This window comes from Siphateles boraxobius, unplaced genomic scaffold, assembly GCF_051911475.1.
Source record: "Siphateles boraxobius isolate OS27281-9 unplaced genomic scaffold, OSU_SipBor_1 37, whole genome shotgun sequence".
In the NCBI taxonomy this organism is placed as follows: domain Eukaryota; kingdom Metazoa; phylum Chordata; class Actinopteri; order Cypriniformes; family Leuciscidae; genus Siphateles; species Siphateles boraxobius.
Window position 1 is genome coordinate 782030 of NW_027508997.1, and position 17114 is coordinate 799143.

At 35.6% G+C, this 17114-nt stretch overlaps 1 protein-coding gene across 8 annotated transcripts; it reads left to right on the forward strand.

Moving 5' to 3' along the window:
- The first annotated feature begins 1973 nt into the window (after positions 1-1973).
- khdrbs1a (KH domain containing, RNA binding, signal transduction associated 1a) lies at positions 1974-15156 on the forward strand. 8 transcript variants are annotated; one of them, XR_013190674.1, is made up of 11 exons: positions 1976-2228; positions 4405-4526; positions 4612-4728; positions 4810-4956; positions 5818-5951; positions 6075-6312; positions 6776-6849; positions 7078-7136; positions 7314-7483; positions 9601-9654; positions 14989-15156. XR_013190674.1 is itself a non-coding variant. In XM_077196870.1 (9 exons), the coding sequence occupies exons 1-9, from the start codon at positions 1985-1987 to the stop codon at positions 7415-7417; spliced, it is 1239 nt and encodes a 412-aa protein (XP_077052985.1). In that variant the 5' UTR covers positions 1974-1984; the 3' UTR covers positions 7418-8207. The 8 variants fall into 8 exon arrangements, 4 of the variants coding, with proteins under 4 accessions (XP_077052985.1, XP_077052982.1, XP_077052984.1 ...); XR_013190675.1 differs by having other exon boundaries at positions 7317-7483; XR_013190676.1 differs by having other exon boundaries at positions 7078-7106.
- The last annotated feature ends 1958 nt before the right edge of the window (positions 15157-17114 follow it).

Genomic DNA, 17114 nt, shown 5'->3' on the forward strand with positions numbered 1-17114 from the left:
GAATTTTACTATACAATTGAAATGTGTGTAAACCTTAAAGGCTTAACTTGTTTGTGTGTGTAATAGGTTTTCCAGTCAAACTGATTCTAGCTGGTTTTAAAACAATTAAAACAGACAGAAAGTCTTAAATTCATAAAGTCATGGCATTAAATGTATTGCAAAAAAATAAATAAAAATGAATATCCTTCTCCAGTATTTTTTTGTCCTGTTTTTCAATACAGATATCTAAACATCTTTAAATCAAGACAAATTTACTTGAGATGCAAATTAAAAAAAAATTTTTTTACATTTTCTAATTGTATACAATATTTTCATTTTAATAAAAAGTGAATATACTGTATACAGTTATTGCAACTTTTTTACTAATGTAACCTTTGGAAACAAAGTCAGTAAAACATATAGGCTTTGAAGCACAATGAGATTAAATTCCACTATGTTCTAGTATGAATCTCTCTCATTTCCTAAGCCTATATTCAGTAGATAAAGCAGACTCCCGCTGCTCTTCTCCCATCCCCAAGCACCCATTCATCCATTGTCCTATATGCCGGACATGCTGCAAACGGCACCATTTATGTGTCTTTGTCTTCACCCTGCTCGCATTCACACTCTTACCCTATGTGAAACACAACAACATGACCTAATCAATATTCTTTTCTCTCCAGTCTTCACATTTACATGTTAAAAACATCAACATTAACCTCCATTCTACATCTACTCATCTTTGCACTTGTAATGCCAATCTATAAACATCACCAAGTGTATAAAACGTTTTTTTTTTCACCCAGTCTTTTCTGAATTGTCTTTATAGAATTAAACTGATTATAAAATATTTAGGACTTAATGTGTTTATTATGGGTCGCTTTCATTTTTATTTTCTGCACATCTTTAAATTAGATTATCTAATTTTTATTTTATGTTAAAGTCAACATCCAGATTAGATTATGGTGACCATATTTCTGAAATGGAGAGTGGGATATTTCCTAATTTAGTGGTCAAAATATCATTGAAATCTCAATTTTATGGGGAAAAAACCCACACACATAAGATACAATAGATTTTTGAATGTGTTTGTTTTTATTTGTTGCGTCCATTCCATATGACCTACAATCTTTATAATTAGTAATTATTATGATGTTTGCAGGTGACTGGTTTTAATACAATTCCTCAAAAATTACATGAAAAGTTAAATAGTAACCATTGCAAATAGCTAAACAGTAGTTTAACAAAATTACAACTCTACAAAAATTACAAAATTAAAACAAATATGAGATCATACGATAAAACAGTATTTAACCTCTTTTTTTACGTTTTATAATTGTATTTTATGTTTTCCTTTTCACAAAGTCTAGGTAGGCTAGAAAGTACTTTTTACAAATATAGCCTTTGAAAGTGCTTGATTATAGTTTAAACTCAGAAACACAGCCAGTTGTTGTTGTTTTTACAGCTTTTCTTTCAGGGCTTTCAGAATTTAACAATAGCCAGATATATAAAGACAAAAATACATATAAATAAATAAAAACCTTAGATGAAAACATTGAAATGGTTAGGCTACATACATTAATACATTTAACTGCTTTCTTGTTTTTTCAGATTATAAATTGTCTTTAGGTATTGGAACTCATTTCAAAATTAGAAATAGTGGTGTATGATGACAACCTTACTTATGTATACTAAATGTAGTTAACAGTAACAAATTAATCAAATAATAATCCTTATAGAAAGATATGTCATAAGTAAAAAAGCCAAATTAAACATTGTAAAAACAAAGTCGAAAGCTGGACATGATATAATGTTTTTACACCTCTTATAAGGCATAATCACGTTTATAATAAGGCTAGGCTCACCACGATGGGCCTAAACTAAATTTCTACCCGTGACACCTGATACTTTTCTCAGCGCTGATCGGGACCGTCCAATCACAGTCTTTTGCTTCCAGTAGTTGCCCCTCCCCTGGCTCTAAAACGGAAGCAGATTTCGCCACCTGATGTCACTTCCACCCGCGCCATTAACCGCCGCTTCCTTTGTTCAGAGAGTAGATAAGCTTCAGCACGCGCTTGCACCACCAGCTCCGACTTCGCCTAATTTCTCAGCGAAAACCGTGATCAACATGGATGCTAATAACAAGAGGAAGAGCAGCAGCGGGGACAGTAAATATCTGCCGGAGTTACTGGCGGAGAAAGACAGCCTGGACTCCTCGTTCACGCACGCGATGAAACTCCTGAGTGCAGGTCAGTGCGTCTCTATTCACCATTAAACTAATCACGCAGAACTTCTCTAAAATGATTAATATTGAACTCGAGATGTTTGAAGGGTGGTTAGTTAATCTATACTCACCGGAGAGGGTTTCACGTGCGTCGATGAAATGCGTGTGTGTAGGCCGGAGGCGGGGATTTGCTCCGGTAGGCCGCATCGTGTATTTCAACGCAGTGCTGTATGGTGAGGTTTTTTGTTTTTTTGCGTAATGTTGAGTTTAATGTTGGTAATGTGGGAAATAACTATTTCTGCCGAACTGCACGGTCAGCTCCTGAGAGGTTTTTTCTTCACAACGTTACATTGTTTAGATTTATTTTTCGCCAGTTTATTGCACTTAATATATAGCCTAACTGGTTGCGGTTTTATCTGGCAAACAATGCTTTTTTTAAAAAAAAAAAAAAAATCTTCTTTCACATTGAGAATTAGGTTTCTTTCGAACAGTTGAAATTCATGATTCGGCCTCCAGGGATTTCACAGAGAACCGTTTCAAAGGTTAATAAACGGGGAAAAAACATTCACGCTACCTAAGCTAAAAGTGCATTTAGGCCAATTGTAGAGAACTGTTGAATGAAGTTGAAAAGGTAGTTTTTAATGTATTACATTTTAAGGCAGCATCACGTGCTTTCCTTTGTGAAGAAGGGCAATCCCATAACGTTAATTCAAGGAACCCCAATATTCCAGACAAAGAGAAATGTGCATTGTATATTTTTCTTAATCCGTTTCATACATTAGTTAATTAAAAGTCGTACTTGCAGTCGTATTTTTATCTATTGTGTATATCTGAGTGAAACTGCTTCTCGAACAGAAATGCATGGCGGGACTTATGTTAATGGGGAATTGAATGAATCGTTCTCGTTGGCTATTGCTGTGATCATGTGATCGACAGGTTTTCCCGCCATCGTGGGAATTTAAGCACTTAGGAAACATGGCTGGAACTCTTCTCCCATTTTTGATAACTCCGCCTATTTTAACAAATGTCTTTTCTGTAGCATAAATCAATCTTTAATTCTCAGATTTCTCTACCTGCTTATGCAAGTTTTTGGAATAAATTTAGTGAGAATGGGAATTTCTGGCTTAAGCAATTTATCAAGAAGTTTTTGAAGTCTATTAGACAAATGCTACCCCGTAAATTATAAACTTGCTCAATTTAATAGTATTTTCTTTTTTCTCAAGATTCTGACATTTTAAGATTCTTTATGTATTTGTAAAGATTCCATTGCATGCAAGACTCTTGTTGTAATATTTGTTAGTATAAGCTTTGAGAGAATGTAAGGTGACTTTTTTGTGTTATTATTCAACTTTCATGTAACCCCTTGTATTTATCCTGCAAAGCAAAAAGTGTCATTTGTTGTTTGAAACATGTTGGATACCACAATTTTAGGTGTGTTTGTCTTTCTCACATTACATAGAAAACAGGTTATGGTTTCATTCAAAAAAGCAGAATCCAGATTTTTTTATTTGAATCCCTTAACAAGGATCAAAGGGCATACAAATCAAAGTCATCAGTCTTTATCATTCAATTAAATGAGTTTTTCCATTATCACAAACATTGTGATTTGGTCTGTCCTGACAGAAACTGGTACCACATGGAAACACTGCAGCTTTACCAGTGACTTTGATGGTATAAATCTGGGCTTCTCAACTCTGCCCTCAAGATCCCCTTTCCTGTAGAGTTCAGCTTCAGCTCTGATCACATTTGCCTTTAACTTACTAGTAATCCTGGAGACCTTGATTGGCTTGTTCAGGTGTTTGATTAGGCTTGGAGCAAAACTCTGCAGGAAAGTTGATCTTGAGTGCCAGAGTTGATGAGTTTCTGCTCAATTCTGTTTATCAAGTCAAGTCACCTTTATTTATATAGCGCTTTTACAATACAGATTGTATCAAAGCAAAGTTCTTCAAGTACTTTTGAAAAATCATGCTCCAATTAGTCCTATGCTATGTGTATGCTGATGTGGTGTCTCATTTTAAGTTTCTATTACAAAAACTGCAACCAGTTTGTATGCACTTTGATTTAAATGTGTAATTACTAAGTAACAGTTCTCAATTTGTTTCTAGTTGAAGTTGTTAGAATGTTTACAACTTCTAGGATTGTGGCAATGCAAAATTGGACCATTTCTTTTTGCTGTGAGCTGATTGAGTTTTCTTTTGCAGAGATTGAGAGGGTTCAGAAGGGTGAGCCTAAAAAAGAGTCCGAGACATACCTGGATCTGTTCACTGCCAAGAACGTGAGGGTGAAAGAGCGAGTGCTCATTCCCGTCAAGCAGTATCCTCGGGTAAGTCATGCGCTTTCGGAGTTCTCTATGCAAGGACTTGTTGTTGAATATAATTTAACTAATATTTTCTCATTTCTCCTGTCAGTTTAATTTCGTGGGGAAGATTCTGGGGCCGCAGGGCAGCACCATCAAACGTCTGCAGGAAGACACTGGGGCAAAGATCTCAGTGCTTGGCAAAGGATCCATGAGGGATAAGAACAAGGTAATGAACCAGTCTTTGCACTGCTAATGAGTTAACAGTTAAATTACCTGGTTACTAAAGCTTAAATTGTGAAACCTTCAGGAAGAGGAGCTGAGGAAGGGTGGTGATCCGAAGTATGCACACTTGGCCATGGAGCTGCACGTGCACATCGAGGTTTTTGCTCCCATTCCCGATTGTTACCTGCGTATGGCGCATGCCATGGATGAGGTCAAGAAGTTTCTAATGCCTGTAAGTGTTGAATGCAAGCCAAATGATGCTTTTAAATCATACTTTTTCCCCTTTTTTATTTATCATAATCTGTGCGTGAGCCGGTCACTGGAAGCTTTATTGGCCTATTCCAATCACCAAAATAATGCTACATTAATGTGGGGCTTCAAATAGACCTACTTGGTTTATTTAGCTATTAACAAGACACTTTAAGAATAAATTAAGAGATGAAAGTATTAGACAACCTATTTATTGGCAGGCTATGTGCAACATTCCATTCCCTCTCTTAAAGTAGGTTAGGGACATCTTGGAGCTTAAATGTAGCATTCCTGTGGGGGAAAAGAAGACTCTGTGAAGTAAAACCACTGCATAGTCTTCACTGTAAATTAAATGTAGATAAATCCTAAGTCTACTAAAGAGCAGTGAATGATTTGGTCTTTTATGAACAATAAAACAAAGTGACAGCAGTCCAATAAACCGGCTGCCGTCTAAGAACTACCGCACGGATCCAATATACTGTTACACATGCAACTTATTTCCCAAATGTTTGTTCACTTAAGACATAACTGATTAAGTAAATGCTCACCAAGCTGTCATTAGGACATTTTATGTTTTTGAACCCAACGTATACTATACTTCGTTCACAGAAAGTCGCTTGGAGAGTAGTGGGTTTTTTTTTGTGGCTAAATGCGGTTTTAACTCTTAGCACACCCTGCAGTTTAGCGACCTATACTGCATTTATGGCAATCACTGATCTAGCTGATTTGGAAGTTGAGTTTAGGCTTTAATCATTGCTTATTAAATCCGTTTGAGGGATTTTCTTTTTTTCCTCAGTTAAATTGTTAATTGATCAGTCTGATTTATCTTTTTCTCTTGTGTCAGGTGGATGGTCTTGATGAGATGCATCCGGATGCTTTCATGGATCCAGGGTTTTTGAATGGCTCCCAGGACATGTCTGGCCACGGCAGAGGTCTCGGCCCTCCTGGTAGAGGTCGTGGGGGCCCACCACCCCCTAGGTGACAATCACTAACAGATACATGTAGCAAAAAGCCTATATTTTCGATATGGAGTCATTTTGTTTGTATTGATCTGAACAATCATAAGTATTTGGAGTGTATATGTAATGCATTTTCTCGTAGGGGTCGCGGTATGCCCCCTCGTGGAGCCCCACGTGGAGGAGCCCCAAGAGGAGGTCCAGGGCGTGGAGCTGCATCACGAGGAGCCCCCGTGGGACGAGGTGGTCCTCCACCCTCCACAACAACCAGAGGAGGAGGTGCCTCTCGATCAAGACCACCAGCCCCGGCTCAGAGGATGACACCAGCATCTGCTCTCTCCCACCAACAGCACTCGGCCAAACCTGAAGCTTACGGGGAATATGTGAGTATTTCCACACCAGCGAATGCTCCAGTTTTATTTTTGCTGCTATTTAAAAGTTTGGGGTCAGTGTAGTTATTGGAACATTATATATGTCTTGTAATATAAATGCATTTCTATTTAAAGTAAATGCTGTTCTTTTGAACATTTGTTAAATATTTTTGTGCAAACCATATTTTCAACATTAAATCTTTCTTAAGCATCAAATCGGCACATTAGAATGATTACTGACGGGTCATGTGACTCTGAAGGCTGGATTAATGATACTGAAAATTCAGCTTTAGCAACCTTTTTAAAGTGTATTCAAATAGAACGGTTATTTTAATACTAGTTTGAATGCATATCCTTCACTTGAAGACACGTACAAGTAACCATTCTGTTGGATTGAGCCAGTAATTTGTTACTTAAAGGCTTTGCAAGTCTTTACAAATGTTTGACGTCTCCATTGTCTCCTATGCTTTCTCAGGCCTATGAAGAACCATATCCAGAGGCTGCCTATGAAGGATATGAGAGCTACTACAGTCAACCTGCACCACAGCCGTGAGTGCCATTTTCCTCTCCATCTGTTTCTTTAGATTTGAGAACTCTTCCTTGATTCATTTAAAAAGCTTCATTTAGTTTCAATTTAAAGTTACTGAGAAAGTCAAATTGACTCAATATAATGCTGTAAATTTCTGGCCAGCCGAAGTCCACGTCCTGCCATGATTTAAAAATAAGACTCCATAAAAATGGCTTTTGTTTACAACTCTTCCTTTTTTCCTTCCACAGAGACACAGAGTATTATGACTACGGTCACGGTGAGGCACAGGAGACTTACGAGTCTTACAGTAAGACATGTTCTCGATTGTGCAATGCATAGAATGGTTATGTTGTATAACAGCTCTTATGTTAGATGTTTAGCATGCTTAAGCTACAGCAGCCCAGTGCCTAATGCAAGGAAAAGTATGTATGATGCACTTATCCTTGAGTGAATATCCATGTTTAATGTGCATTTGTGTGTTTAGCAGAAGATGACTGGGAAAACGCCGCTTGGGGTGGTGCTGGTGGAAAAGCACCGGCCGCCCGGCAGGGCAAGTCATTTCGGGAACACCCGTATGGCAGATACTGAGAGCTTTCCGTCACTGCAGTTGCTTGGGCAACCGCCTCCCCTCGTAACCTCTTGTAACCACCTAAAGTAATTCTAGTTGTTTTTGTATCCTGTTTTGGTTAACACTCCCTTTTTAATATGAATCTACTCTTTACATAGGACGATGACCATTTATAAGTTCAACATGACACGTTTTAGATTTGCGATTATATGCTGTGCTTCTATTCTCTTTGCATTTGTTTTACTTGTTTTTTTTTTTTAATGGTTAACTGTTTCTTCTCTGAAAATTGATACCTGAATGCTAGATAATTAGCTGATGTCCATGTGTAAAGTGACTTGCTAAAAAAAGAGAAAAATGCCTGTTAATATCACTTAGATTTATTCCAAACGCGCTTTTGTAAGGCATAACAAAAAAATTGAGGGATGCTCAAAAAAAACATTAGTTCCTGTACAAACCAACATGTTACTTAGTTTTCAAAGAACAGATTCCATTTGGTTTGAGGCTATTTATTGTTTGAAAGTCTCGTGAAAATCTTCAAAATTCGCATCTGCTGATTCCTTTTGTTAAATGAGCAAAACCAATATCGCAGAGGTTCAAGTTTACTTCTAGACAGGTAAAAGTACAGCCCTCTCAAACCTTTGTACGTACAATATCCAAATATTAGACTTGTTTTTTTGGTGTTTTTAGTTTTGCAGTTTCCGAAATATTAGCAAACTTGTGTGCATTGCCTAACTAGGGAACTAAATATGTCCAAAATGTGTCCCTATCAGTTTGTCAATAAAGCATCGTTTTCTTTTACAGCCTTCAAAACGTTTGTTTTTGACTTATTAAAGTTGTAATAGTCATCCTATATAAAACTGTCAACTGTTGCAAACTGTCAAAATTCTGCATGCATTTTATAACATCACAATATTTAGATAGAAAACTTGTTTTTGATGTTCAAAATATATTGTGTATAAACCGTTGATAAATAGCCTGCAATTAGCATTGAGTTATTTGTATCAAGTAGATCGTGAAAAAGATACACCTTATGTCTTGTACAGGAACAATTGAAATCAGAATAACATTAAAGACAAATATTTCCAAAATCTGTTACCTTGGTCCTCCAATAAGCTAATCTGAGTTTTTGTATTTCTGAATCTAAAGGGGTCATATTTTTTTAAAAATCAGTTTATGCTTTTGATGATCGTTGTACTATTAAAACATTCAAAACTTTCAAGTTAATGAATTAAGTCGAGCCACAACGTCTATTCGGCAAGACTACTGGGTCCAACTATGAAGTGTCCGCCTGTTTTTGGTGCAAAAACAAGTGGATTGATATGACCTCTTTAACAGATAATAGTCAATCTATTCAACATTAACCAATGATTTATACACAATAAGGAAATCCTGGAATTTTAATGTGTTTATACCTGTTTTAAAAGCGATAACCCTGTTGCAACCTCGCATCAGTCACTAAATCCTTCTGATGCCACAGACTCTACATGTTTGTCTTCTATTGAAAAGGATCTTGAGGTAAGACCTGCAGAGTCACCTCTAAAAGCACAGATAGATTCCCCTTTTTAAAAGGTAAAGTATACATGCACAAAACAATTTAGATGTTTGGTGCTCATATGGTAACTTTGCGTGCAAAACCACAAAAAAAGCAAAAGAAACGGCATGAGATGTATTGTCCAACCAGATCACTCAACACAAAGGCTTTCATAGCCCAGGGTCAAAGTTTTGACCGTGAAGATGATTCAAATGTTCAGTCTTACCTGACTTTCGCCGGCGTAAACTACAAAATTGGGAAAGATGGCGTAAAGTGTAATGCAAGCTTCAAAAAGGTAATATCAACCCTAAACTTCTCTCTTAGCACAACTGTTCATTCACTCATTTGTACACAATCATTGCAAATTCAAATTGCGTTGTTTACAAATTCAAAAGTCAATATTCCTAAACCTGGATATCACATCATAAAACATTCAACTTTCTCAAAACAAGCTTAGTGTTTTATAAGCAACTCCTGTTTTAAAAACAAATAGCATCTAGTTTTGTCAAAATTACACTGTTATTAAAAGTTTTATTGTAGCTGTACAAAATAGACAAAAAAAGTCCTCAAATTTTACAAGCATTGGATATTTGTGTAGAGCTGGACTTGTCTTTTTGTGAAATTGTCGTTTTGTGAGGTCTTGTGCACTGACTCTTCTCTTGTGTTGCTCAGTGACTGATGGCGAGAGCTTCTCTCCAGACTGGGTCGACTAGGCAGCTGCTACAGGTGAAGTGTTATCAGCAAGCAGTTGTTTAAATGTGCAAATACAAGAAATATTCTTTCTAAATTGTACTCAAAGAATTTATAAAACGACTTTTATTTGATCTGGTGGCTCTACTTTATATTAGGTCTTTAACTATGATGTACTATTAATCATTTGATAATGTACTTGTGTACCTGTTTTTACACCTGTATCTTAAACATACCTGCTTCTAATTACAACTAATTTCTGTTTTTGTTTTTTTAGTATATTTTGCATTGTTATATTTGAACTTTTAAAAGTTTGGTTATTTGTGCTATCACTATGTGTATATATGCGCCATTTATATTACGGTAAATGTAGTGCTTCATTTTAGTGATCGACCGATATTGATTTTTTTATTACCGATACAGATTATTTGCATGTGTATGTCCCCGATAACCGATATGCAGAACCGATATTTATTTACTGTTATACTTCTGTTTTTGGCACAATTATTACAACACAAATGAACTGAGTAAAACCATTTTATTTATAACAATCACTCCCTCCTTGCATACAAAAAAAACTTTTATTTATACACAAATAAATAGAGGGGTCTGAGTCCAAATAATAAAGTGCACTGTTACTAAGTGTCTTTGTTTAAAAATAAAAGCTTTGATGAGGTAAAAAATAAAGCACAAAACTATTCTAACATATTTGGATATGTTTATTTGTTTTCATAAATGCAGGGATTAAAGTTCTCCGTCGCTACGACGGATTTCCGTTAATTGCAGCGAGTCTATGACGGATTTCCGTCAATTGCAGGGTTCCCGTCTGTCCTTAATGTCTTAAATTCACTTTTCATAATGTTAAGGACGTAAATAGGCTTTCATTTCTCAAATAGTGTGATAAATGTCTTAATTTTAGTTTGAATAGGTCTTAAATTAAGGAAAGACGAGGTGTATTCACCCTGCTGAGGGGGATGTGATAAAGCCTGGATTGGAGCGAAAGCACGTTCCTCTCTCCACTCTAACATTCTGTAATCACTTCGCTTATGGTCCAGTCCGGGTTTTCAATTCCCGCTCACGGAAAAACTGCTCCGTGCTCACTCAATTAATCTTAGTTTTGGAGAAGTGCATGTCAGGCTACAGCTGGTTTGCTGCGGTCCGAATCCGAGCGAGTTTATTCCCTGCGCCCCCCGCAGCGTTGGTCTGGTTTCACATTCAACTTAATTCTATCGAACCCTGGTGCGTTTGAATGCATATTACGTCAACGCAAACGTGCACGGCGCATGATAGAAAACAAAACGCGGGTCAATATTGGCCGTTTCTCAATACCAATAGGCTACGCAAACTTCGGACTTGCGTCCTTGATAGTTCGGACTTGCCAAGTTCGACTCAGGAGAACGAACTCCCGAGGACACGAGGCCGGTTATTCTGCAAACGGAACCGCGGCGTTCTTGATCGCGTCACTAAGCTCGCTCTGGCTACTCCGGTTATCTCTTTATGTATATTTTAGGCAACAATAAAACGAAATATGGTATAAAATACAACTCTGCCTCTTTTCATCAACAATAAAACGAAATATATACAAAACACCTCTTTTCATTTATAAATGAACATATTATCATAAACATATTAGGCCTATATGGCCACACAAATGTGGTTCAGACAACGCACGTTGATTATCTTCACTCCATATATTTATAACAACACGAAATATAAAACACAACCCTGCTTTTTGTTTTCATTTGAAAAATATGAAACATTATAGATCATTAAAACTGACATTTAACAAACAGAGGCTTGGTTGTATCAGTTTATTTTATTATGCATGTACACATACAAGAGAATGCATAGTAAAATATATAAAGAATATTTTATATATTTTAGAATATATAACATTACACAACCCTGTCGCTTTTTGTAAAATGTCAGTTTTAATTATCAATAATATCCATAAAAGTATAAGTAGCCTAATATGTAGGCTATAAGAAGCTATACAATGAGAAATAAAGCAAACAATTCAGTCAAACATTAGTCAGCTCTCTAATAGGCTACAAAGTTAAAGTTAAATAGCCTAAATATATAAAGTTATGAAACGTCACTTTGCCCTCAACCAAAACGATTTGCCATTAAACAAACTATATATTAATATAATTTAGCATTGTTTGGTCTTATAAGATAAATAAAAACATGCACTGAAAAGTTATGTAGATGGTTGATTATTTGTCAAGCTAAGTAATTTTTTTTCATAGATTAAAATAGCTTTTAAAATATGCAAACTGGCAATATTAAAGCGGTTTAAAACATCTCCCCTTAAAACGATATTGGTCTCGACTATTTAAATAAAGTTAAAGGAATATGACTTGGCCTGAAAAGTCAGCCTTTCAGTCAGAATAATTTTTTTCACTTTAATACCCGGCAAATGGTAAACTAATCAAATTACAATAAAAACATTTATTATTACATTATATAATTTATATCTAAATTATACATATCATTTATAAGCATCAGCAGCAACAATGTTAACAATAGGCAAAATAAATGTTAAAAGTCTAATGTTTTCATATGGAAAAAATAGACAGGGGAGTCATATCACCTTTGCAGAAATGTAATTCATTTTAAACAGTTTTAGAAGGTTTATGTGCCGTTTAATAGGTTTAAACTAAGAGTGAGGAATAATTCACTGGGTAATATTAATTCACTGCATAATATTAGCTGGAATAGCCTATAACATCAGGAAAGTAACAAACAAAACAGCATATACATCATTGCATTTTCCAACTAGTATGTTATTAATTAATATTTTTGTCGGTCTAGATCATGAAATGCTTTATGACAAAGTGCTGTTTATCTATGCATTTACACATAACTATAACATTAGGCTATACGTTACTCAACCGCGATCGCGCGTGCGGATAATAAATAATTAATTTCCACAAAGCGGTATATTTAGATGTGTATTAGCGAAATAATTGCTATGTAGTAAATGATAATATAATCTAGGGTGTTTAAACAAGATAATCTTGTCAAAAGTTTCATTCAGTGGCCGTGCTTGAGCATTCCTGATCATCAACCCAGTGAGTGCTCAGCCATATGAACGAACTTTTTTTTCGATACTAATGGTGAGCAAATACAACAGATAGAGAATTAAATTCAGCGCTTTTATTTTCAACATGCACTCATTCATGTCTGTTTTATTTAATTCATGTAAAGTTACGTCTTTATTGGGGAAGGACATGACGGATTACGCTACGTGGCTCAATGAGTCCGTCTCAATTTTTTAGAACCAAGCTGCATAAATAAACTATATCAGGCATTTATGTCTCAAATCTCATTTCTGCATGCATGTCTGTTATGTTAAATAAAGTTGAATAATTAAAGCAAAGCAAGTAGAACATATACTTTACCTGTGCACAGAGTTGTTATTGACTGATCTCCTCAGACGCGGGCTGCAATGGCGGAATTCTCAAAACGGCCACAAGATGGCGCCGTTTATCGGAAAATCCGATATTACAAAACCGATTCCCGATTATGGGAAAACGCTTAAATATCGGGAAAAATATCAGTCAACCGATACATCGGTCGATCACTACTTCATTTACACCTAAATGGTGATATTAAGTTATTTTAGTGCTTAAACTTGTGTTTCAGTTTATTGCTAAAGTAACTTCATTTCAGTTTGTTTTTCAACTAATATAGGCTATTATTTTTTCACTTAGCAAATGTTTGAGTTAAGGGGCATTTACGTGACATTTTTTTACATGCGGACAAGAACGTTGTTGATATACAATCTCCAGAAATGGATCTGCAAAGGACAAACTTGTCTTTTTAGTACATTGTGTAAACCAACCTTCTGTTAACAATAACCCAGCTGTAACTGCGACTATTTACACTGAGCATTCCCTTGCACCTTAGACCAAACCATACCACCAAACTTGTCCATAACCTTGCCCATACCCGTATCCCACCTGACTAACAGCAAAAGTTTTGCAAACCAACATGTACACTAGGTACATTGTACCTAACCTTATTTTATTTTTGCCATAAGAACATAGTAATGAAATCTAATATAAAGCGGGACTGATTTGTGATTGAACTTGTATATAACTGTGTTCATTGGCATAATCAAATGGATTCTTCAGGTTTTCGACCTCAACTTCCCTAAATAAGTTCCTTGAGACTTGTTATCTTTGGCAGTGTTTTCTCTAGGATTTTTTTGCAGCTGGGTTGTTAGGTGTATTTCCGCAGGGGTGGGGTCATCGCCCATGAGTGATTTCCATTGATCCTTACCCAAGAATCACGAGCTCTCGCACACAGACCACTTTCTGAGGAATTGAAAAATCAAAACCAACTGTCTCCAAAATGCAAGATATTTGCAAAGATATAAAGTGTCACAGTAAGAGAAGGCTATATTCATAATCTATGGCAAAAATACTATTATAAATTAGTTTAGTGGATAATACAGCAGAAATTTATTTTAGAAAACTAATGCACAATTTTATAAAAATCTGATCATTTAGTGAAATTAACATTAAGTATAGAGAAAAGGGGTAAAATGTTCCACCTTGCTCTATATTGTTGCGTAAATACTTTGATGAAAAACAAGATGTATATGGGCAGGGAATCGATAAAAAAAATGCTGTAATTGCATTTTCCCTAAGCTTGGAATCATCAATATTTAAATGTAGAATCACATAATTAAATTAAACGCGCAAAAAAAGAGTAATGGCCACAAAAATTGGACCTAAAATAGCCCTATATTAAACATCAATATAGCAATGTATTCTTCATTCAGTTCTATGTGACATACTCAGATTTATTTTGACTAATTATCAAAATAAAGTAGGCCTATAGTCCTACAAAGCTATTACCAGAGCATGTGATCAGAGGTGATTATACCATTGTTGCCTGCATGGCTCAGTAGGGTTTCTCTTGCAAACAGAATTTAAAGCAGCTGTAACACTGCTTTGGTGATCTTGGTCCTGAGATTACATTGCTTTGTTTGCTGATGATCTGAATTTGTGTCCAAATTTGTTTTATGTAAAGAGCAAGTTCTTTCATGTTTTCTCTTGACTGGAACTGTCATCGCAAAGTTCAAATTCATTGGACCAAAAAGTATTGGGTCTTGAAAAATAGATGCATTTCTGTGGGACTTGTGTATTGTATTATCAATGTCTTTTTGTTATGGTACATGTAGCACCAAAGTTCACCTGGTGTCCAACACTTTTAGACAGCTATTTTCTATGCAGCTAATTGGCATGTATGTCAGTACAGATCCTTGCTCTTTAAGTGGGGAAAAAACAAGTCTGCAAGACATTTTAAAGGTCGTTCAAGTGTGACTCACTTTGTGTACTCTGTTTCTCTGTGTTGCAGGCTTTCGGTGCCATTTTGTACAGAAGTGGAAATTTACTGTACTTTTTATACAATCTTTTGTAATGTTTAGTGATTAATCATTTTTAATGTATTTTAAGTTGTCTTGTTACTCTTTTTATACATGCATTTTTTGGATCCCAATAAATGATTTTATATGGTTTTATTGAACTTGTGTAATTCAGCTTGTTTTCAGAATGACAAACAAAATATTGTTTAAATGCAAAAATGTATACATTTGTAGCTAAAGTTGTCGTCTCCCAGTTGGCACTTTCAGTAAGTTTATGCTAAGTTTTGGGGTTTATTTTAAGTAAAGCTAAATTGTTAGTCTAATGTATTTTATTTAAATTAGTTTACTGAGTTGGTTACATGTTTAATTGTGCATCCTTATGGACATTTTTGTCCTTTTCGGTTTTGTTTTTTATCACTTTTCCTGTTAATGCTAACTGCATAAAATTTGGCACAGGTGTGTGTTTTTATTGGAATTTTACTATTTCACCGCAATTTTCTTAAATTCTTTTTTGCACTAGCTACACAAAATACTCCCACTTAGCGCCTTTTGGACAAAAATGTCCCCATTGAAACCCATTAAAACTGCAATTTTTAATCCCAGGGCCATTTAACTATAAAATGATGCAGTCTTTGTTAAGAGGCTTTCATTCGGTTGACAAGGCTTTAAAATTTAAAATTTTACTAATTTTTTTCTTTTATCAGATGGTACCATTTTTCCAGGTTTGGCCTATAAAACAAATATCGCTTTATCGCTGTTTTCTGCTTCGGGATATTACAGAGCCAATTGGATAAATTGTGCAACGATAATTGTGTGGGTGTGTTGGTATGGATGTCAGTGTGGTTTGTATGCGTGTAATAAAAACAGTGTGTGTATAGGTGTTTGTGTGCTTGTAATATTTGAGAGAGAAAAACTCAATTGCAAATCTAAAATCCAATCACTGTGTGACCAGTGGAGTTTTGCTGGCACCCAATGGGGAGAATCTATTACTGCGGCCAAACAAACTCTTACCGAAAGCTCATTTTTTGAGATATCATCCTCAAATTTGGAACACAACTTGTTTATATTGATGGCTTTGAATTTATATCAGTTTTAGATTTCAACATGTTTCAAAAATATATATTTGATATAAAATAATGATAAAAATGTTCATAAATAATTTTCATAAACTTAAACCTCTATACAAAATTTTTGATTTAACTTCACCAATAATCTGCCAGGGGGGGTCCTCTTTAAAATGAGACCAAACTTAAGTCTTTACTCCCAAGCTTCACATTTTTATGACAGTTTTTAAACACGGACATTTTTGTCCTCTGTGTACCGATGTGTAACTTTTTTTAATTGCTGCACAAGGGTTAAGGTGATTCATTAGGGCGATACAAGCTATTAGAAAATTGGTCACCCAGTGTTGTGAACTGACTGCTTTTTGCTGGTCACTTTTAGTGTTTGACCACTTATTGCTGCAATTGAGCATCAAAATTACAAAAATAGATGTTGCTGTGTAGTTGCCATGGTATTATTGGTCGTTATTAGGGTGTTGCGGCTGTGCTATCGACTAGGGTGAATAATTAAAAATACCTTATATACTAACATATTTTTTTAATTTAAAAATACCTTATATACTAACAAATTATTTTAATTAAAAAAAGAACTAAGTATATTAGCATCATGCTTTTACCTATTTTCACGAGAAATCACAGACTCAACAGAAATCGAGACTCATCAGACCAGGCAACATTTTTCAGTCTTCAACGTCCAATTTTGGTGAGCTCTTGCAAATTGTAGCCTCTTTTCCTATTTGTAGTGGAGATGTGTGGTACCCGGTGGGGTCTTCGGCTGTTGTAGCCCATCCGCCTCAAGGTTGTGCGTGTTGTGGCTTCACAAATGCTTTGCTGCATACCTCGGTTGTAACGAGTGGTTATTTCAGTCAAAGTTGCTCTTCTATCAGCTTGAATCAGTCGGCCCATTCTCCTCTGACCTCTAGCATCAACAAGGCAAAGCAAGAACTGTCGGAGTGAAAAGGAGAGGATATGAGGACATAACAGGCTGCTGTGCGTACAGATTTTTTCCTTCCTTTCCAAGTATCAACAAGGACGTATTTGCGTTCAGCTTGTTCACC